The sequence below is a fragment of the Triturus cristatus genome, chromosome 6 (genome assembly GCF_964204655.1).
Source record: "Triturus cristatus chromosome 6, aTriCri1.1, whole genome shotgun sequence".
NCBI lineage: Eukaryota > Metazoa > Chordata > Amphibia > Caudata > Salamandridae > Triturus > Triturus cristatus.
This window is the reverse complement of record NC_140589.1, coordinates 1,230,294,177-1,230,318,879: the sequence shown is the minus strand read 5'-3', so window position 1 is coordinate 1,230,318,879 and position 24,703 is coordinate 1,230,294,177. Positions and strand designations below refer to the sequence as shown.

General features: G+C 42.4%; 1 protein-coding gene across 4 annotated transcripts in view; it reads right to left on the bottom strand.

Annotated features, from left to right (window-relative positions):
• SERAC1 (serine active site containing 1) overlaps positions 1-24,703 on the bottom strand; it is a 401,166-nt gene that overhangs the window by 37,947 nt on the left and 338,516 nt on the right. For all 4 annotated transcript variants that reach the window (XM_085612157.1, XM_085612159.1, XM_085612160.1 and 1 more), the window contains exon 13: positions 12,183-12,283. In XM_085612157.1, coding sequence (XP_085468283.1) covers positions 12,183-12,283 — 101 coding nt within the window. The remainder of the gene's footprint in view (positions 1-12,182; positions 12,284-24,703) is intronic.

The following is a 24,703-nucleotide window of genomic DNA, read 5'->3' as shown; positions in this document are numbered from 1 at the left end:
TTCTTTAAAAAAAAAAATGGGGCTGTGTTTAAAAAAAAATCTTGTTTGAGAATTGGCAGTGGACCCCTAGAACACTATCTTCTTCCAAACGAAAAAGTTACTTATCTTCAATAATGCCTTTTCTGGTACAAGCTTTATCAAACCGCAAATTCTTCACCTTGTGAATTGTCCCCAGGCGCCAGACTGGATCAGGAAATTTTAAAGCAATTCCCTCGAGCGTTGTAAGGTGGATTGTGCGGTTCTGTCCCACCTCCGGTGTTATGTCAGGGCCCCGCTGTGTGCTGATGTCACTTTCTGATCTCCTTCTGCAGCTTTGGGCATGGAGCCATGGAAATCAGTTTGAACAGTGTGACGATCTTCTTAGATTTGGTATCTTATAAAAAAGACTTAATGAGTTGATTACACATAAATGAAAGGAGTGTGGGTCAGTGAGGAATCTGCAGTTAGATAGAGTCTCTCCTAGAAAATGTGTTATCGAAGGTAAGTAACTTTTTCTTCTGATACAAATTGCTTCCCTTGTGAATATATACCAAAGTAGTACACCTCCTCCGGTGGTGGGTCTGTCGAATGGCTCAAATCAGGAAATCCTGAAGGACGGAATTGGTGATGGGCCAGTCCAGCCAGACTTTGCTATCCAGGCAACAATGCTCTGAATCGAATCCTACGCACAGCCTGGAAATAGTCCAGAACTGGAAAATCAAGCACCAGTGGTAGTAATGGAAGTAGCCATCACTCTGGTGAAATGAACGTGCAAGCTTTCTGGGGCTGCTTTTTGCCTAGGTCATAGCAGGTATTCATGCATAGCACAATCTATCTTGAGATGGTCCTCTTCTGCACGGCTTTGCCTTTCCTAATCCCAGAGAAAGAGATAAAAAGTTGGTCATACTGTCGGTAGTCTCTGGTTCATTCCACATAGAATCAAAGGGCACTTTTAGGGTCAAGGCACTGAGGTCATTCTTCCTCCATGGAGGGAGGAGGAAGTGCATAGAAAGCCAACAAGGTGATGGATTGCCTTCTGTGGAAGGACATGGCTACCTTGGACAGGAATGCCACTTTGTCCACAGGACTTATTTGTCCAGGAAGAAAGATGTATATTGACGGGCACCATGGACAATGACTGGAGTTCACTCACTCACCTGGTCGAAGTAATGGCGATGAGGAATGCTGTCTTTATGGTTAGAAGACAAAGAGAACAAATGTTTAAAGGGGGTGCACAGCAAGTAGGTGAGTACCACATTAAGGTACCACTGTGGCATAATAAATTGTGTTGGCTGAAACATATGATCCAGCCCCTTCAAAAAATGCATCCCAACAGTTGCCTTGAAGAGGGGTGGCTGTTCAGGTAAACATAAGAAGGCCAAAAAGACCAAGAGATAATCTTTAACTGTTGCCACAGCAAGGCCTTGCTGGGCTAATGACAAATAGAACAGGTGAAGATCCGATAACTGCGCATTCAGGGGTTGCATGTTTCGGGAAGAATACCAACCAGCACCTCATGGCCAATATGACACCAACTACTTCGGGAAGAAGATCAAATGCCATCAACTGTCAGCACTCAATCTCCCTGCATGGAGATGTAGACTGTGCAGGCTTGGATACAAGACTTAGCCCTGTTGTTGCAAGAGGAGGTCCTCCCGAAAGTGCAGCCGGATTGGAGGCTAAATGCTCATGGTCAGATGGCCAGGTTAGTCCACTTTCCTCGCCCACTCAGGAACCACTAGGATGACTTGGTCTATCTGGATCTTTTTAGTACCCTTGGCAGGAGAGGGATGAACAGAACGGTGTACAGATGTCCCAACCCCCTGTGCAGCGGAAGGCATCTCCTAGGGAGGAGTGCCTTGGAAACTCCAATGCGCAAACCTCTGGACAATGCAATTCTCTACAGTGGCGAACAGATAAAGCCCTATGATGCATCTGACTGTAGCCGCCATTCGTGATTCACTGGGCAACGTCAGCCGAGTTTGCCCACCCTGGCAATTTAAAGATTCTGCCAGGTGCTGTACAGTCAGGGAGATGCCCTGAGCTTTCAGCCACTTACAGGGATGCAGTTATGGTGTCTGTGAGAATCTGCAACCGTTTCTCCTTGATGGTTGGGAGGAACGCCTTCAGTGCCAAGGGAATTGCTTGCAGTTTCAGCAGGTTTATGTGAAGGCAAGCTTCCGCTGGAGCCAGAATCCTCTAATCTCCACCTCTCCCAGATGGCCTCCCCAATCCAGCAATGATGGATCCTTCATGAACATTATCTCTAGGTGGGGTAGGGAGAGGGGTCTGCCGCTGGTCCAATTGCAGTTGAGCTGCCACCACTACAGATTTTCTGCAGTCTCCTTCAACACCTGGATGAAATTTGATAGGTCTCTTTGATGTGGAGGTCACCAATACTTCAGATTCCACTGCAGATAGTGCATCTGCCACCTGGTGTGGTCCACACATAGGACGGAGGAGGATAAGAGGCCCAGAAGTCTCAAAGTTGCTTTCCTTGAGGTCTGGGTTACAGGTTGAAACATCAGAATCATAGCTCAATTGTCCCAGACTTGCTGAGGCAGGGGGATTGCTCGAAGAGAACTGTATCCAGGATAGCTCTAATGAAAGGGAGATGTTGTATAGGAGTCAGGTGTGACTTTGGCACATTGTAGAAGAAGCCCAACAATGTCAGCAGACCGTCCATCATCTGGAGGTTACCTACAACTCTTTGGGAAGAGCCTCCCATGAGTAGCCAGTCGTCAAGGTATGGGAAGCTGCGATCACCACAATCACCTTGGTGCTCACCTGATGTATGCTGGTAAGGCCAAAAGAGAGCACAGAGAACTGAAAGTGCTTGTAGCTTACCTGAAACAGAAGGTGTCTTACAAGTCCAGCAGTACCTTCCAGTATCCTGGATCCAGGGTAGACCGGATTTGGCCCAGTGTGAGCTTTCTGAACTTGTACTTCCAGAAGGCAAAGATCCAGGATAGGACGAAGGCCTAGGGCATTGCACCAGAAAGTAACAGGAGTAACAACACGTCCCGATTTCCAACACCAGCACCTTCTTGATTGCCCCCTTGACCAAGAGAGCTTGAACTTCTCCATGGAGTACGGGCAAGTGGTCCTCTGGGACGTGCTGAGGTACAGACAGCATGCCTGTAGTTTAGGATAGAAAGGGTAGGGAGTGTCCTTGTTTGATGATCTGGAGAAGCCATTGGTCTGACATGATGATCTGCCATCCTGGGGGGAGGGGTTGGTCAATAGTCTCCCGGATGATCGTGTGCCGCCAAGATTTAGAGTGGCTTGTGGTAGCTTCAAAGTGGGTGATGGAGTTTGGGGAGTTTGTTACCCCTAAACGCTGTTGGCATGCCACCCGAAAGGAAAGCAAGACTTGTTGCTGATGAGGCACATTGTGTTGTTTCCTTTGCGGGAACCCGCAACTGATTCCTCGAAAGGGGTGCCATTGTGGGGGAACTGATGAGCAGGCTGAGCCAGGCCTGGAAAGCAGGCGATGTCCTTATTCTCTTTAAATCTTTCCAAGGCAGAATAAGACTTCAACCCAAACTGTATAGATCTATTAAAGGTCATGTAAGGTAGGGATTTTTGGACTTCTGAGGAGAGCCTGTGGAGCGAATGTGTGGCGCTGCAGTACAACGCTGGTTCCGACTGCCATATCCAGGCAGTCAGTAGTGTCTAGACCTTAACGTGCTGTGTACTTTGCCGTGTCTTGGCCATCAAAAATAGGAAGCTGTGAGGTCATTTTGATGTCTTCTGGGACAGTTTGCGAGATATACACCACAAAGTCCCACAAAATATGTGAGTACCCATCCAGGAATCATGAGGTGTTGACAGACCTAATGGTGAGACTGGCATTGGAAAATATTTGTTTTGCAAATGTTTCTATTCTATTGGATTTGCGTTCTGGTGGGGTTGTAGAGACGGCATTGGGTTTCTGGCAGCTGTTTGAAGCCTGCAGTACTAAGCTCTACGAGGTGGTGTGCTGAAGGAGGAAATCCAGGGCCTCAAGAGCAGGCCTGTATCACCTTGCCACTTCCCTATCCACGGGGGGCAAGAGCCCAGTTTTGTCCAGGTCCCCACCAGGATGTCAATGAGTGCCTAATTAAAGGGCAATAGAGGTTCTTCATTGGTTTGAGATGGGTTCAGAACCTCAGTGAGGACATTCATGTTGCCCTCTTGCATGCATTGTTTTAGATGGCAAAGGAGGTGGAATCTTCTATAGCCATGGCTGAGTTTGGGAAAGATAACCAAATGTCTGGTGATGTATACAGACCACTAGTATCCTGAAGGTCTTCAATAGGTTTTCTTCCTCAAATACATCATCCCCACAGTCAACATTATCATCATCATATTGGTGAAACATGGCTGGGTTGGATTGTGAGTGCTGCCATGATCTAGAGGGTAGGGACAGAGCTTCAGAAATCTGACTGCTCTATCGGATTCGAATCCCACGTCAGTGATGTCAGTTCCTTTGAGCCAGTGGCGTCTGTCACAGCGCCAAGAGCGACATTGGACATTGCGCCAAGGTTGGAGTCGGTGGTGCAGTGCTTAAGGAAGGCCCTGACCTCAAGTGGAGATTATAAGGTGCATTTGGCATCGGGGACGGATTTGCAGACATAGTCCTGATAGGCAGTCACCCCAGATTCTTGGGTTGCAAAGGAGCTTCAGCAGGTACCAATGATTTTCTCTGCAGCCTCTCAAAGCTGACGGCGTTTGTCCGCCCAAGGGGAAGTGGAAGCAGAAACACTGCTGGAGTCTACAGGTACTTGTCGCATGACTCTGAATAGTGTCAGTGGTAGGGCAAAGGAGATCCCCGTTTTGACTTTTTGTGGGATCTCTTGAAGCTATCAAAACTCTGTAACGTGAATTTAGAACACCTAGCAATGACAACGCATCCATGTTTTCGCCCTCACCTGAGTCCGCTTCTTTGGACGGAGTTTAGCAATGGCTAACTTGGCAGTATGGTTGTGGATGGTCTTACAATTCATCTTTGCGCAGCAAGAACACAACTCAGAATCATGTGAAGTGCGGCAGCACCAGAGGCAGACATCATCAATGTCTGTCACTGACATACGTCAGTGAAGGTCACGACACAGCTTGAAACCTGTCATTTAGGGCCCATATCTGCACACTTGAGAAACTAGAGTGATTATCGTAAGGGAAAATAAGGCTGCAAGAAAACTGCGCTGCCAGTTCCGGATCTATGTTGGAAGGCACAAAAAGAAAAGAACTGACATCAGCATGTAGAGGTGGTGCACAAATAGGGACACTGATGTCACATATGAGGCAGGGCGAAGCTAATGCGGAGCCGCACAACATCACCTACCAACATGAGAGGGAATTGTTTTAAAGTTTACGGATCCAGTGTGGCACTTGAGAAATATTCACAAGATGAAAATTTGAGGGTAAAAGTCTTTATCAGAAAAGTTTCTATTTTTTTTAATTCACAAAGTTGCGAATGGGTTACCCCCCCAACTTTCTGAATTACAGTTGGAAAACATTGATGCACAGGGTAATAAATCGATGATTGGAAGGGAGGCCCAGAACATGCCCCTCCAAAATATCAATTCAGTATTCATTTGTAAACACATTTAGCGATTCTGAAAAGGTTGTTGTTTCACTATATATGTTTAGTATTTAATAAACAGGGTTTTAAAACTCTACCGATTCGAAGGATTTGTGAAAGCTAAAACCCCTCGTACATCTGGCCATACATATTAATAGCAGTAGTATTCCTGCTATAAATAATTCAATATCATCAATGAACTCTACAGACAAATTACATTTCTGAAAAACAAAAAAATGAAACCCAGCTTCAACATCAACCTAGCTAATATGGAACGGCTATGGTCAGAAACTGGAAAGGTGCTCGTGTAAAACTGAAAAAATAGAGGACAAGAGTCATAGTAAGATCTCCCTGTTGGGTTGTCAGAGAGCAGTGACAGACCTAAAAAGCTGTCTTTCACTCAAACAAAAGAGGCAAAAAAGAAAACAAATGAGCCAATCAAGATGAAACAGAAAAAAGGCCAAGACCCAAATCAAGGTTGAGGCCTTGAATGTTTCTCATATACAACGATCAAGCTCAATGTGACTCTTCGCCATGATTCAGAGTTCAACTCACTTAAGAATGCGCTACGATGTCATGGAAATAACGGCCAGTGCTACACACCTATGAATATTATAGCATAGCTACCTAACAGATGAAGAAACTTAATTCAGATCCTAAGCACTTATCAAACAAAATCCACATTTATTTCACCAGAGAAAGATCCTGGAATTAGAGGCTACAGGGAAATCCATAACATTTTCCTTGACTAGCATAAAGGCATCAGACAAGCAAGCGAGACCAAATTCATGCTAATTAATATTGCAAAAGTTCTCCAGTATACAAAGGGTGATGTTAGCCCTGCAATTCTGATATCCATGGATCCTTATATGACCTACAACACGCAGGACCCCAAGATACAGCTAAATTTTATGGTAAGACAGGAGGCTCTGATTATGATCAGCCTCCTGTAACGTCACTTCCACAGCAGGTCAATACCATAGCAACAGAACATGAAATGCCATAATATGCTATAACTGCTGGAATGCAGCCGCTTTTTTAATGCTGCTACCCATAATATACGATTAGGCTGAGGCCAAGCCACCTCGCTAGTAGTAGAGCCGCTGTCAAAGTTTTAAACAGCACACAAGGTCATTTATATTCAAACGCAGGGACACTTGTTCGTAGCAATGAGCAGAGCCTGTTCTATCTCTGCCTAGGGAGTGCACTGAGGGATGAGTGCTGTGGGCTCCTGAAGCATGCAAGAGTAGTCTGTTAAGGTCTAATAGACAGAACTGGAATTTTGTGATGACGCCGACATTAACTTAGGGTCATTTTAGAGAGGTTAGGACCCTCTTGTCCCATCACTGCCTAGGGCGTGCACAGAAGGTTGTGGGCTCCTGACGCACGCAAGAGGAGCCAGTTAACATCCTAAAGATAGAAACAGGGCTTTTGTGAGTAACCAGCCATCTACCTTTGGGAAATTTCAGAGAGGGTTAAGAGCCAGTTTACAGTTTTGTTCTCTCATTTTTCACAGGGTGAGAAGTCTTACTTAGCTTAGGAAACTGTCCATAATGAGAATATTTAGAGGGATTATACATTTGAGATGGACTAGTGGGTTGATTTATGAAGATTTAAGGAGTTGATTGTGAATGATTTCAGGCAGATGACAGCTGAACAGGTAAGGTTTCCAAAAATATACAGTCAAAGATTAAGAAGGGAAAGAGGAAGAATAATGTGGACAGTTGTGAGGCGGAAACAATATGTTTCGTTATCAGACTCAGAACAAGAGTGACAATGTGGGAAAGAAATGTAGGTGAAGTGAAAAGAGCCCCTCAACATCTAGGAATCCAACAATTCAAACTTTTTCTAGAAAGTATTACTTGATAAGAAAACATCAAAAGAGATTTCTGCTAAATGTGTCTTGCTGTATAATAATAAATCTGCCCGTGGTCAAGGAAGGATGACAATGGAAGTCACCTTCTGGATCTAATGAAAAAAGTCATGAAGACAATGTCTCCTAGAAATGTGGCTAATGACTCTCTGCGAGGTGTGCTTGTTTTGCAGGACACATAAGATTTAAATATGGATTTTTTGGTGCTACCATGGTGGATACTGAGGCAGGCATTGTGGTAAATTAGGGATACTTTGGGTTGAGATATGTTTGAGACTAGGGACATTCATCATCACAGATGAAGGTATTGGTGGCCCATGAACAGTTAGCTTATTTGGAAATGTGAATTCTGCTTTCACAGTTGAGAGAAGGAAGTAAATTCTGATGAGAAGCGATCCTAAAATGGTTAATATGGCTATAGAGGAGGATAGTCCAAAAGCGCAAGATCTTTTATTTGGCGATAACTTCCTCATAGAGTTAGAGAAATATGCTGCTATCTTCAGAAGTCTGGATAAACTGTTGAGTATCATGAAGTCTTTTTTGGGAGTGTTTTTGGACAGACCATGTGAGAGTGACAGCATATATTCTAGAATGGAAATAATCCTTAATCTGCAGCAGAAGAGTCCAAATCCAACATGTATGGATCTATTCAAACTTTCACATTTAAAAAGAATAATCTGGGATTACCCAGAGAGCTGCCCTATGACTGTTCAGTATTTACAACTGATCCTCGTTGCATGCAAGCCTGATCCAAGTTATTGATCACATTCAAATCTAGACATATGTAGAAAATCTCTGATCTATGTTGAGATTATGACTGTAGTTGGGAAATTAGATAACTAAGGTAGCTTGCCACAGTCAGCAGAGTATGCAGAAGAGCTCTTTAAATTGATCAAAAATTGAAGTGGAGCATGCAAAGCATTTTACTAATTGCTTCACCCCACATCATAGGTGAGACACCCAAATTAGTATGAAAAAATAGAAGCCGTGCGTTTATCTTCAATTAGGATCTTGCTTTCACCGAACACAAACAGTTGTGAAATGAAAGACCCGTTACTGGAAAGAACCCCAGATTATGCTGCTTTATCTCCATTTCTAAGGTCAAATTCAGATGATCAACCAGAGTCAAATCCTCCAATCACAATCCCACATTTTTGGAATGTCTTCAACCCTGCTAGAACTAAAATACCCATGCGATGGACCTAAAGACTTTTTTTCCAGTAAAGCCTTTAACTACTATAAACACATCTAGAGACTCCCTCAACTCTCAAGAGAACCAGATTAGCGGTTCGGTAGATCATTAACAATGCAAACAGATGACTATCTTCCGCCCACAACAAAACAAAAATGTTATGCTCAAATTAATCTATAATCCAGCCTGGTTGGACCTCTTCAATCAAGTACAATTTGCTTTGAGTGCCACAGTGAGGTCAGGACCCAGATTTGTGCATACCCTTTACTCCCAGGGTGACACAACGAATATAAATAAAGTGATAGATGAAATGCTCAAATTTATTACAGCCACTGGTAATTAAGCAGGTCACATCCCAGTCCATCGGTTTTTTGCCTCCTACGATACCTCAGATTAGACACAGCTATATGCAAATAAGCCTTAGCCCTGCTCCAACAGGAATATTCCAGCCCTACTGCAACAGGAACAGTCCAGTTCACCAAGACTGGTCCTCTCTGAACCAGAACACAAGCAACCCAAGACCGTTTACGGCCTTCTGTCCACTAAACTCTTAGACGTACTAACAGAAGAGCTACAGGTGAGACAAAGTCTTCACATCTGGGTTATGGTATTTCTCTTAATGGCTTACAAAAGAACATGGTAAGAATCAATAGAACAAATAAGGTTAAGTTACTTAATAGTGTTTCTAGTTTCCATCAAGGAGATCATCATTACATTCTTAATACAAGTATATTTCCACTTATGTGTGGGATTGTGGTCATTTTTAATAAAGATACATTTCCATTTCCAAAAACAAATAACTGTGCCTATTGAAATTGCACCTTCTATTCTTTTTCAGTGGCAAGAATAGACCAGAAAATATTTGTTGCCTTTTTTTCAAAGCTGCAGTATTACTGTGAAAAAGTAAACACAGGATAAGGGTGAGGAAGCTTCAGTAAAATGATGTTCAAAATGGAAGGCTCATAATGATCTGCAGCGCCAGCTAGGTCTTAGTTACAACTGTTCTGCTCCCTTCTTGTTTATGCTCTCCTGGCTTTAAAAAGGCAGTGGGTGGTTTGCTCAAGAATTAAATGACGATACCCATGGCAGAGAAATAGGATTGAACGTACCATTTCTGTCTCCATCATGGGATCCTCATTAGTACTTTTAAACACTAGAATTTAATTGTATGCTCACCCTAAACAGGTTCTAGAGAAAGGATTCACCAACTTGAGTGTGATCTAAATCAGAGTCTAGAAACAAATATTTATAAATGGTACGGACTGATCACGTGGCCATACTGACAATGTAATTACCAGACATTTTTAGGAGTAGAGCAGCAGCTCATTTTTTATCCTCCAGCTTACTAGACTTTTGAATTAAACAAAAATAGCCATAGCTTTCCAATAACATCAGAAGATTCAAGCAAGGAACCATCTGACTATGGATTATTTTAAAATTGCCTGTTGGTATGAAAAGATCTATCATTGAAAAAGAGTTCCTTATATTTTCGAATGTCCTTGACACTGATTAGTTACAATATAAGATCTTTCTTCGCATCCATGGGCTGAAGTAATGTATCTCCAGAGAAGATTCATTACCATTACTTTTCAGTGTGCATGAAAACTGGCTAACCTTCAGACGGAGAGAAGCCATGCCACGTGATTTAATTCTGACTGATGTAAAAGCATAAATGGTTCTGTACATAAAAGATGGTCTAAGTCAGATTTATATGTCCGTTCAAATAAAGAGCCATAAGACATAAAATGACTACATTCAGTTCTCAGAGGTGAGGGACGTCATCTGGAAGGAGGGGGTTGGTCTAATTTCATATCGTCATAGAATGTTTTCAATACAGTGATAGTGAAAACTGATGTCTGAGAATATATACCCATACAGCTGTAATAGAAAACAGTAAACCAGACCTAGCCTGGTAAGGAACTACAGACTCTACCAGGCATGCAAGAGTCAACCATCTTGCCAAAACTCTTACAAATCAATGCACAAAAGCATCTACATAAAGATCCATTGGTGTCATGTAGAATGTTCATAAAGTCCAGAAGCAGCTTCAGATTGACATATTGCAGTTACGCTAGAGCCCGGTACTGAAGTTTAGAGAACAAAGGCTGTCTTTCAGAATGCTCAACCCAGTCCTGAAGAGGGGATCTGGTACGCACAGGCATCTCTTGTATGGCATGGAGAACGTGGTCCAGACACCAGGAGTGGCACTAGCACATTATTATGAGTAGGATCACCCTAATTTCAGGATTCCTTCAACTCAAGAATAACAAGTGGCACAATACTACTAGTGAGAACTTTGTAGGGAAAAATACTTGATCAGTCAATCAAAAGGTATTTCGCCTTTGAATTGTATGGGATGTACCTGCATTTAGTTGTTTATTGCAAAGTATCTGTCTTTGTAGTACCCTCCTGATGGACGGTGGGAAAACATTATGGTTTATGACCTATTTGCTATCTTCCGAGAGAAATTTATTTAAAGCATTTGATTTGTGACTAATTTTCATCTTCTGATGGAAATCTTATTACGGCATCTGCATTTACTTGAAAACGTCCTGGATCTTGTTCCTCCCTAATTGCTGGAATAGTACTTGTAGGCTGGATTGTCTATTTGCACCATGATTGTCCCCAGAGATATTGAGGCAAAAAAGGATCTGAGTGCTGGGTGTACCTCCATACAAAGTGAGTCAAATGTCCATGGAGGAGTAGCACTGTTCAATACTATTCCTGATGCCATCATTTTCTGGTGAACTGGATAAGTTCCCTGCAACCATATCCTGAATCTATTGACATGTGTTTTAAATGTTTTTTAAGTAAGCTATTTGCCAGCACAGTACTTGATTTTGCTGGAGATGGAGATCCATCCATATTGGTACATCTTTTAATATAGTTGACTGGTGTCTCTGTTCCCAGGCCATGACACAACTAGAAGTTGCAGTGGTGTAACACAAAATGATGAGGCACCCCTACAGAAGTTGATCAGGGGCCCAAGGTCTCCTATAGTAATTGCCTTTCAGCTGAACAGTGTGCCCTCTGGAAGGGTTGGAGCACCCTTGAGGGTTGGGGCCCTCTCTGTGCAGTTAGGGCTGCAGGGGTCTGTTTTACACCTCTAAGCAGTTGGTAGCAGAATACTGCTTTGGGGAGTAGGCCTTTTTACTAGACACACAGTGAGAGGATGCCAAGTGGCTCTCCCTGGTAAATCTTTGTAATCTCATTTGACTGGACCCCTTCACTCAAAATTGGAGTTAATTTAATCCCTTTTTTCTTCCCTCATCCCCAGAACTTTAGAGCTTTTAGCATACATGTTAGTAAAACAAGCCACTCAAACTTCCCATGCTGAAATTAGATGGCAAAGAAAAAACTAAAAGAAAAAAAGTATTGGAAAATGACAACTGATTGAAGGCACTTCTAGACTTTGTTTTTCTAAAAAGATGCACATTTCTCCAATTATGAAAAAAAGAATTGGCCACTGTGTTCTCCAAACAATGCTCTCATGCATTAACTGACTAAGAAAGATTGCAAACCATTTTACAAATTATTTCTTTCCTTTCCAGTTCGTTCCAATATTTACTTACCTATAATTTTCATCTGGGCACCTTTTTTTCCAATCACTGAGATGAGTGTCATATTCCACAGACACAATCCTCAAAGCAGGGATGTCGGCAGCTAACCACTCCTGGAGAAAAGACAAAAAAACGAAACAAAGGATGCTGTATCTAGCTATGTGCAGAATTATTTTTTCATCTGGAAACTAGACATCTGAAAACAGACATGTAAGCACGCAAAGAGGTTATAACTATTACATAAATTACTACCAACACAAATTTGTTTGAGCAGACATTTTAAGAAGCGTATTTAACACAGCAGGTAGTAATTAACAAACACGTACACACAATCATATACTGGCCACTGCTATATGAACTAGTGCAAAGCAACAGTGTGACTAATTTGAGCTCTATTAGGGTTAAATGGAGGATTGAGATTAAGGAGGGGTCAATGACCAGTGGGGGAAATGTGCTGTATCACAAAACAAGTGTCTATCAATAACTGGCAAAATTTAACACAGTTTATTCACATACGTAGTGACTTACATTACCAGCAGATTATAGAGAATAAAACCCATCTTTATCAGGCGACTGTTCCAGATGTTTAACGGGATGTTTCTGGATTAGTGTCTTAAACTGTAGATAAGAATATTTTGATATCAACACTAGTATGCTCATTGTGTGTTTGACTGCTATAGATAAAAGGAACAGTATTTGGCTGGCTACGTTTCATGACAGAAGGAGAGTTGTAATGTGCTAGATTCGATTTCTTATGCATGATCAAGGGCCATGCTAATACACAGTTAAATAGAGGGCACCTATTGTGAATTTCTGGTTATTCAATTTTTTCCCGCTGTTGTTTACTTTAACTTATTTCTGTTTTGTACTTTTATGTCAGCCACATATTGTATTGTCATTTACTCAATACTGGTTCCTTATTTTTAATAACTGTACTCGTTTGTTACATTGTTTCACTGCGGCCTGTTCTCCCTACGGCGCATTCCCGCAGTTTTTTTATCCCACCACCCCGCCCACCACCTCAGCACCCCTTTCTTCACCTAACCTAGAGGCTGCGGCGCGACTCCAGTGAGCAGGCTTTCCGCACTAGCTCTCCCACAGCTTTCCTGTGTTTTGCTCGTTTTCCTCTTTTTAGCTGTTTTAGCTGATTAGCCTAGCAAATGTGTAGAAGTACAGATGACACAGGAACGAAAGTTGCGGGAGTAAGTCGTTTAATCGTCAACCCTTCACAGCTTCCCCACAGCAGTAACCGTTCAACGTAGAACATCCAGAACGGGACGTTCGGACATTCTAGATCACTACATTCTCAATTCCACCATGAATAGGAAGAACATGACATCACAACACATTTCCCTCCTCTTGAACATTTTAAAGAAAAACAATAATACAATTTTAAAAAAAATAAAGAAAAGAAGACAACAGAAGTAAAGACAAAATAAATGTCATCTTGTGTTATCTTAAACTCTCAAAACCCCTTTATACATCACGAAACCTGATTGGTTTGGAAACACTCCTTTTGCTTCTGCGCAAAACAGGAAATGTTTCTTCGTCAGAATTACTTTCCCTACCAACGTCTGATGATGTGAAACTTTTACTACCAACACTCATACCTTGCACATTCTCCTCTTCTCTATTGTTAATTATTTTATGTACTCTGTTCTTATTCCACCATCCACGCCCTTTAACCCTTACAGCATTTCTTGACACTGCATCAACCTGTACGGGATCTTTAAACTTTGAATTCCCTTTTACCACATGCGTGGGAATCTTGATTCGAACCCAATCACCCACGTCTATCTTTGTTTGGTTCACGCCAACTCTATGCTTTTCATCATAATACTCTTTCATTTTTTTTTGGTACTGTTCAACCTTAGATCTAAACATCTCATCACCAGGGTTACTCTTGTCCATTTTAGATTGAAAAGACCTTAACCATGGGGGACATAACTTAGACGTTGAAACACGCCCCCTCATAAGTTCAAAAGGACTTTCCCCGTAACAGCATTAGGAGAAGTGCGGTGAGACCACAACATGCTCTCAACAGCCTCTAAAACAGGAACAGAATTTTGTATGGACCACTGTATACATTCAACCAACGTCCTATTAATTTTTTCCACCAAACTGTTTGCTTGTGGGTGATAAAGAGCAATCCGTTTATGAACCATAGCATTTTTCTGCAGAAAAACCTTCATTTCACTAGAAGTGAACTGAACACCGTTATCCGAAACCAGTTCTTTAGGTAAACCTTCCCTCAGAAAAATTTTCTTAAGAGAATTTAAAACCGAACTAGTGTTGGGCTCTTCCATAAAATCAACCTCCCACCACTTGCTAAAATAGTCCACAATGACTAAAGCAAACTTGTATTGATGTGGTAGCATATTAAACGGACCGATGAAATCAATGGCAATCTTAAGCCATGGCCCTTCAGGTAAACTAAAGGGTTGTAAAGGAAAAGTGGTAAGCTTAATACCCTTGTCACAGTTAGCACAAATGACACATCTTTCAATTTTATTAATAATCTCGGTGTCCATGGCAGGCCACCAATAATCTTCTCTGATTTTCCTTTTCGTAATGGTTTGTCCCAAATGCCCTTCATGTCCATTTTCAATTATTCTTTCCCTCAAACCAAAAGGGGGAACAAATCTATCACCTCTCATCAACATTCCATTCTTCTGAACATGAAGTTCATCAGCAATTTTTGCATAAACTTGCAAATTAACAGGCAACACTCGTTCCCTCGGCCAACCTTCAATCACACATTTCTTTACAATGGCCAGATTCGCATCAACATCCATACTCGATATCCATTCTTCTTCACTAATAGCTTGTCCTTGGCACACATCCACAGAAGCTATCAGGCATTCATCAAAATCTTCGTCACACTCATCAGAATTGATTCCAGCTGAAATGGGAGCACGTGATAGAAAATCTGCCCTTACATTTTTCCCTCCAGGTATATATTCAATTTTGAGGTCATATTGTAATAACTTTGCACTCAATCTCGAGATTCTTGGAGTATGATCTCTTATAACTGTACCAGATAAAATATTCACTAAAGGTTTATGATCAGTTTGCAAAACAAACCTCCTACCCCAAATGCAACATTTAAACCTTTCCACCGCCCAACAACATGCTAAAAGTTCTTTCTCGATCACAGAATATATTTTTTCATTGTCTCTCAGTGACTTAGACACAAATCCTAACGTAACTTCTTTTCCATGCTTGTTTATCTGAGATAAAGTTGCACCAAAACCTTCATTACTTGCATCTACAGTAATGATACATTGTCTTGTAGAGTCAAACGGTGCTAAGATACTCGGAGAACTGATTTCTTTCTTTAGACTGTCAAATTCCTTTTGACACTCAGTAGACCACGTGAAGATTTTTTTTTTTTTAAGCAGCTCCCTCAAGTTTGCAGTTTTAGTCGAAAAGTTCTCAACAAATTTAGCATAAAACTCACAAACCCCTAAAAATGATGAAACATGTTCTTTCGTTGTTGGACACAGTGCTTTGATAATGGCGTCGACAAGACCAGGTCTTGGTGAAATCCCTTTCTCCGATATAACATGACCGAGATACTCTATACTTTCCTTACTGAATTCACACTTTTTAAGATTAGCAACAATGCCCGCCTTTTTGAGTCTTATTAGAACTTGTTCCATTAATTCATCATGTTGTTTAAAATCTCTTCCTGCCACCAGAATATCGTCCTGAAACGTTACAAATCCTTTTAGACCATTCAATACATTCTCTAGCACACGTTGGAAAACAGAAGCGGCGGAAACTAGCCCAAAAGGCATTCTTTTGAATTGAAATGTCCCGATGGGAGAGACAAAAGCTGTGTAATGTTTAGATGATTCGTCAAGAACTACCTGATGGTAGGCGGAGGATAGATCTATTTTGCTAAACACTTTTGCTCCAGAGAAAGTAGAAACAATGTCATCAATACGTGGAAGAGGGTGTGAGTCTACCCAAATTACGTTATTTAAGCTTCTACGGTCCACACAGACCCTATGTTGGCCATTTTTCTTCCTTGCGATAACCAAAGGAGATAACCAAATAGACATTTCAATTGGTTCTATGACATCATCCTCACACATATTCTTGAGAATCTGTGATAACTCATCACGTACGCTGAACGGAACATTCCTCAACTTGTGTTTGACTGGAACGGCACCACTTTGCACTTTGATCATGTGTTTGAATCCAGAAATCCTTCCCAATTTATCACTGAATACATCCTTGTATTTGTTTATCCATTCCACATCGCTGGGTGCCTGAACAGAAAGGTTAGCACATGGATGGTCTGGAATCAAAGAAACTTGAATTTTCCTCCCTGGCCTGAGCGTCATGCCAAATAACCCTTGGTGGTACCACCCTAGAATATTCAGCCCCTTCTAAGCCACATATATCTTTCCAAAAATCACTTTCTCTTTAAACTTCAAATGACTTTCAAAATAACCTGTTAGCTCTATCCTTCTCCCATCATAAGTGAAAGGATTTCTATCTGGAGGAAGTAAAGGCTTTTCATTCCACATTTTCTTAAATAATTCTTCAGTGATGATGGTCATTCTTGCTCCAGAATCAATTAACAAGTTCAGACTTTTACCATCAACCAAAATGTTCTCATACGGCTCAACACAATCAATTTCATCACTTTGGACTACAACAATCATGTCTCTTTCAAATTGCACATTCATATCTTCATAGGTGATGTCACTTTCAATCACAGTATTAACCTTTATATTCTCTTTAGGTGTTTGACACACTTTTGCAAAATGGCCAGTTTTATTACACAACCTACATTTTACATTAATTGCAGGACACGGACGCCCATTAAAACCATGTCTTGTGTTACCACACCTAAAACAAATGTTTTTTTGACTGAAAAAACTTTGCTTTCCCTCTTTTTTTTTTAAAAAGGAAATTTACCAGGACCTTTCTGTGTTAACCCCGTACTCTCCGTATTAATTTCTTTGACAACTGACACACCTGACTCTTCATTTTTTTTCTTTAACTCCCTTGACGATTTTTGTGAAATTTCTATACTTTTTACTATATCTATTGTTTCTGTGAGTGACGGATTTTTTAACGTCAATAATTTTTCTTGAACCTTCTTGTCCCAACATCTGACCACAATCTGATCCCTAATCAGTTGTGACGTGAAGTTCTCAAACTCACATTCTGCCGCTAATGTACGCAAAGCAGCTACATAAGTAATAATTGTTTCGTCCTGCTGCTGCTCCCTAGTGAAAAACTTGTGTCTGTTGACAATAAGACTGGGTGGCATGTTGTATTGTTTTTCTAATTTCTTTACTGCTAACTGATATTCATCAATATCTTCTCCCACCTCATACGGTGGAAGATGTTCGTATACTGACTGACCTTCAAATCCTAAACTGTGTTCTAATAAGAATTTTTTCCTTTCTGGACAGTAATTATTACCCCCAATTGCACCAAGGTATTTTGTGAATGCTCTGTACCAGGATCGCCATGGAATAGGTGGGTCCCCTGGAACCTGAAGGAAAGGAGGAGGTGCGTTGATACTTTGCATGTTGATAACACACCAACCAAAAGGTTTAGGACTATTGAAAAATACTGCGGATGTAGGTCTCACAAATTAAGCTACCATAGATAATACCATTGAATTTACACTTCACCCCTAAAGGTTAATCTTTGCTTAAAATAACACGTTATAAACAATATACATAAAAACAAATACAAATGCGTTTTTTTCTCCTTCGAACAGATAATAAAGAGCACCAAAATTGAAAAGTACACTATACAGGGACGAATTATGAGGATACTTAAACATAGACAGTCACGTTATGGCGTTTATTCCCAGATTAGACTTGGCACGCTTTTAATTCATGTGAGCGTGTCACAGTGTAGATCCACACCATTTGATTTTTCCTTCTTACATGCATTCACTTGACACGCTTATAATTCATGTGAGCGTGTCACAGTGTATATTTGCTCCAATAAATATTTCACACGCCTTTGCCCATGTTCTGCTCCATTTAATTTCTCGCTCGACTTTCCCTTAGTACGGGTCTAACACACTTTGCTCGTAGGCAGCGTTTAAACAGTACAGCGGAGCTTTGGATGTTTATGCGTTACCAAGGGAGACAACATAAAATGTCCGCCGACAGCGTGCTCACGTACAGGTAGGCGCGTCACAACGCGTTAGCTAGATGCCTGATCTTTTAAAGAATATCAATGCAAGATGTCCGCAAGTGCGAGCTGACGCGTGACGTTGTTTTCCTGCGCAGCCAATGGATGCGTGGTTGCTAAGTGGAACGCGTTACATAGTAACCGACGCGCATGATGCCCCGTTTTTTTTCCATATATATATTTTATTGTTTTCCTTTCAACATGCTGCGTGACTCGTGGGAAGCTGAGTTTACTCTACGGGTTGTTCGCTTTTGACGAGGGTGAATCCGGAAAGGTAAGTTAGCCTTACTTACAGTTTCTTTTCCTTTCACTCTTCTTTTTTTTTTAATGTGAAACCTCACTTTTCCTCCGGCACGCGTAGATCCTTCGAGGGTTGACGTTTTCTTTAAATCGTCGCCAAATTGTAGAAGTACAGATGACACAGGAACGAAAGTTGCGGGAGTAAGTCGTTTAATCGTCAGCCCTTCACAGCTTCCCCACAGCAGTAACCGTTCAACGTAGAACATCCAGAACGGGACGTTCGGACATTCTAGATCACTACATTCTCAATTCCACCATGAATAGGAAGAACATGACATCACAACAAAATGTTAACGCTAAATTCTGTTCCTGTTGTTATTTACTTTACCTTACTACTGTCTCTTTACTTTTTATACTCCGCTGTCAGCCACATATTTTGTTGTCATTTACTTTAATTCAATACTGTCTCCTTATTTTTAATGACTGTACTCCTCTGTTACAGTGTTAAATTGCTGCATGCCTGCCGTACGATGCATTCCTGCTGTTTTTTTCCTGCCGCTTCTCACTGCCCTGCCTGCCGCTTCCCGCCACCCTGCCCACCGCCTCAGCGACCCTGCCTTCTCCCAACCTGCTTAATGAAGGCCACAGTGCGGCCGCCCTGCCAGCATGCTGTTCGCTCCTGGACCGTGCCCAACGACAAAAACACTGGCCCTACTGCTGGAGCAGAGTTTTCTGTTGAAAATTCATCGGGTTTTGAAGCTTCAGTTGTCTAAACGTGGTAAAAATAAAATTACTAATTTTTAATCATTAATTATTTGTTTTGTGTAAATGTTTTTTATTAATCATTATGTATGTATTAACAAGAGAAAACCGACACGAGGGAACGCTTACGTGTTGCTATTGACAATGTGCATGTTTTATTAAATAAACGTTGCTGAGTGCTGTTTATTTTTAAGCACGAAGCGCTTTTGAATTAATGCTTTTTTGTGTTGCTAAAGCTAGATAATTGCATACACATAAGGGTATTAGTGGGGTTAACACTGTTTAATCACTATGCTGTGGTAACGTTGTTTTTGTCTCTTTTAATTAAGATGGTCTATTGTGGCCTATTGTGGCCTACTAAAAGATGGCTGACTTTTGAAGCCTGGTTTCGAGTGAGAATTTGTGATGGAAAAGGCCTTGCTGAATATGGACGCGAGTCATCTGTCCACAGTCCTTGCCTGGTTAAAACTTTCCGTGAGGACAGCAGCAGATCTGGGCATGTTTCCAGATGCATTGGGACATCAGCCTTGGCAGCCTTGGAAAACAAAGGAGCTTTAAAGAAAGACTCTAAACTCTGAGCTCACCAGAGGAAATGTGTGGAAGTTGAGAAGAAACATTTTAAGATTTAGTTCCTGTTCTGTCTTTTTATTTTTGTGACTTTTTCTGAGCGGAGATTTTTCAAAATGTAGCGATGCTACATACTTTCCTTCTCGCTCTGCTCAGCGGTTCGGCGGATGAAGTAATGTTAAATGTTTCTTTACTTTGTCTGAATTATTATAAATATACTAGACTAGAGAGGGTTCCATTCCATTGCGTTTTGCCACTTTGCCATTTTTCTTCCCAAACCTGCGTTGGTGAGGATCGATGCTGTGAGGACGGTGACTTGGGAGATTTCTACTGAGACTTGTCCTGATGACCCATTCTGACATTTAGCTAGAATAGGTAATTATGAGAAAATGATTTATTCTGATTAATTTCTTTTGACTAATTTTAGATAAAGAATCATAATTTTAAATACGGTGTTGGTGATTATTTCTTGTCAATTATTGAGTACTTTATTTGATTATTAATGTATAGATTGTTTAGATTATGACAATTGCAATAGCTAGGTCTTATCGACCTCGGTGTAGATGTGGGGTTTAGGAGTTTTAATGCTGGTAGAGTATTTGAGTGTATGTTAGTGAAATGGGCCCTAGTGTATGGTGAGTGTATGTGCGTGTAACTGTGAAATTACTCTATCCGTGGAAGTAGGGAGATTTTGTACACCCCAATCTGCATCACTACCACCACCCAAAGACACACTGCCATCGAGCTCAGAGCCCTGGACCCTGCCCTCTGCAACAAACGCTGCCGCACCTTGCCTCCTTCCACAACAGGACAGTTCACCTGCCAGCACCGCCTCTTCTCCTGCAACACCGATTCTCTGGCATGCTCAATGCACGATCACTCTGCAAACACAGCACAGAGATCTGGGATACCATCACTTCACCCACCCCTGACGTCATCTTCCCTACAGAGACCTGGCTCAACCCCGCTTCCGCTCCTGACATCGCCGCAGCAACAATGGATGGCTACGAGATCACACATCAAGATCACAACAAGAAACACAGAGGTGGTATCACCATCATCCACAAGGAAGCCATTCTCTGCAACACCACCAGAGACAATGCCACCCAGGTCATGGAACACCTCAACCTGCAACTCCAAACTGACAGCAAAACTACCATCACAGGCACCCTAGCCTGCAGACCCCCAGGACTGCGCCTGGCTTCTGCTACAACATTCCCAAACTCATTGCCCTGCTTGCCATTGACTCCAAGCACTACATCTTCCTCGGAGACCTCAACTTTCACCTCGATGATCCCAATGACACCAACACCGCAAACTTCCTGCAAAGCATGAACAACATCAGCTTCACCCAGATTGTCACTGACCCCATACACATTGCAGGACACACAATCGACCCCATCTTCACAGCCAGAGACAGAGTTAAATACCACCATGTCTCCAAGCTCACCTGGACAGACCACACCATCGTCCACTTCACCATCAATGGTCCCTCCGGTGCTACCACCAAGGCTGCCAGCACACATTAGCACCACTGGAAAAAAGTTTCTAAGACCCAGTGGAACAACGTCCTCACCGCCTCCCACCCTGACACCTCCACAAACCTAGAAGAAGCCATCAAGAGCCTCTCCACTTGGATCACCCATTGCACCAAAAAAATCGCCCCTGTTAAGTCCGCAAAACTCAAGAAACCCTCAAAAGAAGCCAGTTGGTAAACTGCGGAATTATGAACCGTCTTGAAAGAAAATGGCGCGCCGGAAGAGAACCCACATTCCGAGCCACCTTCAAGACATCCCTCAACCATTACCACCATCTCCTGAAAGAGACAAAGTGAACCGCCCTCACCGATCATCATCTCCAACCACAGAAAAGAACTCTTCACCATCATCAGAGTGTTCTCCAACCCCTCATCCACCGGAAACATCATCACCCTCTCCCAGGAACTCTGCGACAACTTGGTGACCTTCTTCCACAACACAATCGCCACCATATACAAAACTTCGAACCCTAAACCACCGCTGCCAACACCTTCAACCACCTCACCCCCTCCAGTCATACCCCTACCCACCTGCTTACCACCAGGGTCCAGCTCACTATTCAAGACACCACCGTCGTCATGAACTCCATCCACTCTGGAGCACCATTGGACATCTGTCACCGCCAAATCTTCAACCTTGAAAGCAGGATAATCAGCAAGGAGCTCACCACCATCTTCAATTTATCATCTCCATGGCCTTATTCCCCAATGAATGCAAGCACGCAGAAGTCAAACCCTACTCAAGAAACTCTCCACTAACCCCAACGCCCTCACGAACTACTGTCCCATCTCTATGCTCCCCTTCGTAGCTAAAGTCCTCAAAAAGACCATCAACCGCCAACTCATGGAACACCTGGAAAATAACAGCCTTCTGGACGCCACCCAATCCAGATTCCGCACCAACCAATGCACTGAAAACACCCTGATTGCTGCAACCAACTATATCAGGAACATTCTGGACTGGGAAAAACAGCGGCCCTGATCCTCCTTGACCTCTCAGCCACATTCAACACTGTTTCCCACAAGCACCCTCATCAGGATACTCCACCACATTGACATCCAAGAAAATGCCCTCAAGTGGATTACCTCCTTCCTCACAGGAAGAACCCAGAGAGTCCATCTACACCCTTTCACCTCAGAACCCAAGAACACCATCTGCGGTGTCCGTCAATGCTTGTCCCTGAGTCCCAGTCTGTTCAACGCCCACATGACCCCCTTGGCCAACATTGTCAGAACCAATCGACTAAGGATCATATCATATACCGAAGACACCCCTCTCATGCTCTCGCTAACTGCAGACTCTTCGTCCATCAGGGTCAACTTCCACAACTGCATGACTTGCGTCACTGAGTGGATGAAGGACAACTACGTCAAACTCAACACAGACAAAACAGAAGTGCTGGTCTTCAGGAACAACACCTCGGCTTGGAACAACTCCTGATGGCCTCCTGAACTTGGACCCTCGCTGACTCCGATTGACCACATCCGCTACCTTGAAATCATCCTTGGCAGTAAGCTCACCATGAAAAACCAGATCAACGCAGTCTCCTCAGCCTGCTTCCTCATGCTTCGCATGTTCTGTAAGATCGTCATACGGCTCCCACTCAAAACCAGAAAAAATGTCATTCAATTTCTCGTTACCAGCCGGCTCCGTTACGGCAATACACTATAAGTAGGTATCACCGCACCCTCCTGAAAAGACTGACGCCCATTCAGAATTCAGAGGCCAGACTCATCCTCGACCTCCCCAGAAGAACTCACATCACCCTCCACCTCAGGAAGCTACACTGGCTGCCCAAAATTGATGCAAATTCAAGATGCTGAGCTACACCTACAAAGCCCTGTACAACCAAGGACCAGAATACATCAACCATAATTTGAATTTCCATCAACCCTCCAGACACCTATGCTCCACCTTACTCTCCTTCGCACCCCTACCCCCTGCATCCGCTGACGTAACAGTGGCGGTCGTTACTCACGGTGAAGTCTTGAAACGACCTCCCCCTACACCTCTGAACCGCATCCTCCGAGCAGTAATTCAGGAAAGGACTGAAGACCTAGATGTTTAACTGGAACCCACCCCCCGCCTTACAAATCCTGTGTGACTGACAGCGTCGGAACAAAGCTTCTGGTCAAAATAAAAAATAAAAATCAAGTACAATAAATAAATTATTGAGGCAATGACAGTGTGCATGCCTGCCTGGAAATTATACATTGTCTCAACTGTTTCTTCAAAAAATTCAGACAAAATTCAAGACCTCTGTGTATTTGAAAATTTATGAAGGGGTTAGTACATGAGTAGCGGTTGGAAAACATGGAAAAACATTAGTTTCTGAAAGAATCCTTTGTCTTACATTTTGAAGAAGATAAAGTGTATTTAAAAACACAAATTATTACAGTAAGAACAATTAGAAAACAGAGTTTACTCCAACATTCATTCATTTGAATTGTATGTTGTCACATTTCCCACACCTGCGAGGAATACTGATGTGATTCTGGTCACCAATTAGTGCCAGACTGCGCGTGCTTCCACCAACAGAGCACTAGATATTTTTCCTCATTGGTTGGTAGGAGAATGTATGGTTGCTAAGTTTCTTATTTTCAGCAACACTGTTAGGTGCTATTAAGGACAGCAAAAGGATAGATATACTAGATAAGTTCCATGAATTTCCAAGAGATCCATATATCCTCCCTGTAGGACTTGGCCTTTTTGGCTAAAGTTCCCTAAACTTTCTGCTTTCCCCCTAGACCGTTTTCCTGACATAGAAATGCCAAATTAGATGCTTGGGGTACTTTGCCACTGCTGATCTGTGTCAAAGTACAAGTGTTCCCTATGTAAAATGTTAATGGTGATTGGTTGGCCATGATTGGTATGTTTGCCTTACTAGTAAAGTCCCTAGTGATGTGCACTGTGTGTGCCAGGGCTAGTAATGCAAAGGCACAGTGAGAAGGGAACTCAGGCCTGCAGTGTAGGGCCTGCGCGCAGAATGCTAAGTTAGCATGTTGTCCTGACAAGTGCAACCACTTGTCAGACCTGACTTTCCCTTTTACATACACATTGGGCACCCCTGTGGTAGGTCCCAGGTACCCCCTGGGCAGAGTGCAGTGTAAGTAAAAGGCAGAACATATACTGAGGTGTGTGCTATGTTCTGACAGTGAAAAACACTCCATTTAGTTTTTCACTGCTGAAAGGTCATCCTGCCCATAGGACAGAAGGGGGAGGCTGGGTGTTGTGTTTGTTAGCCTATTTTCC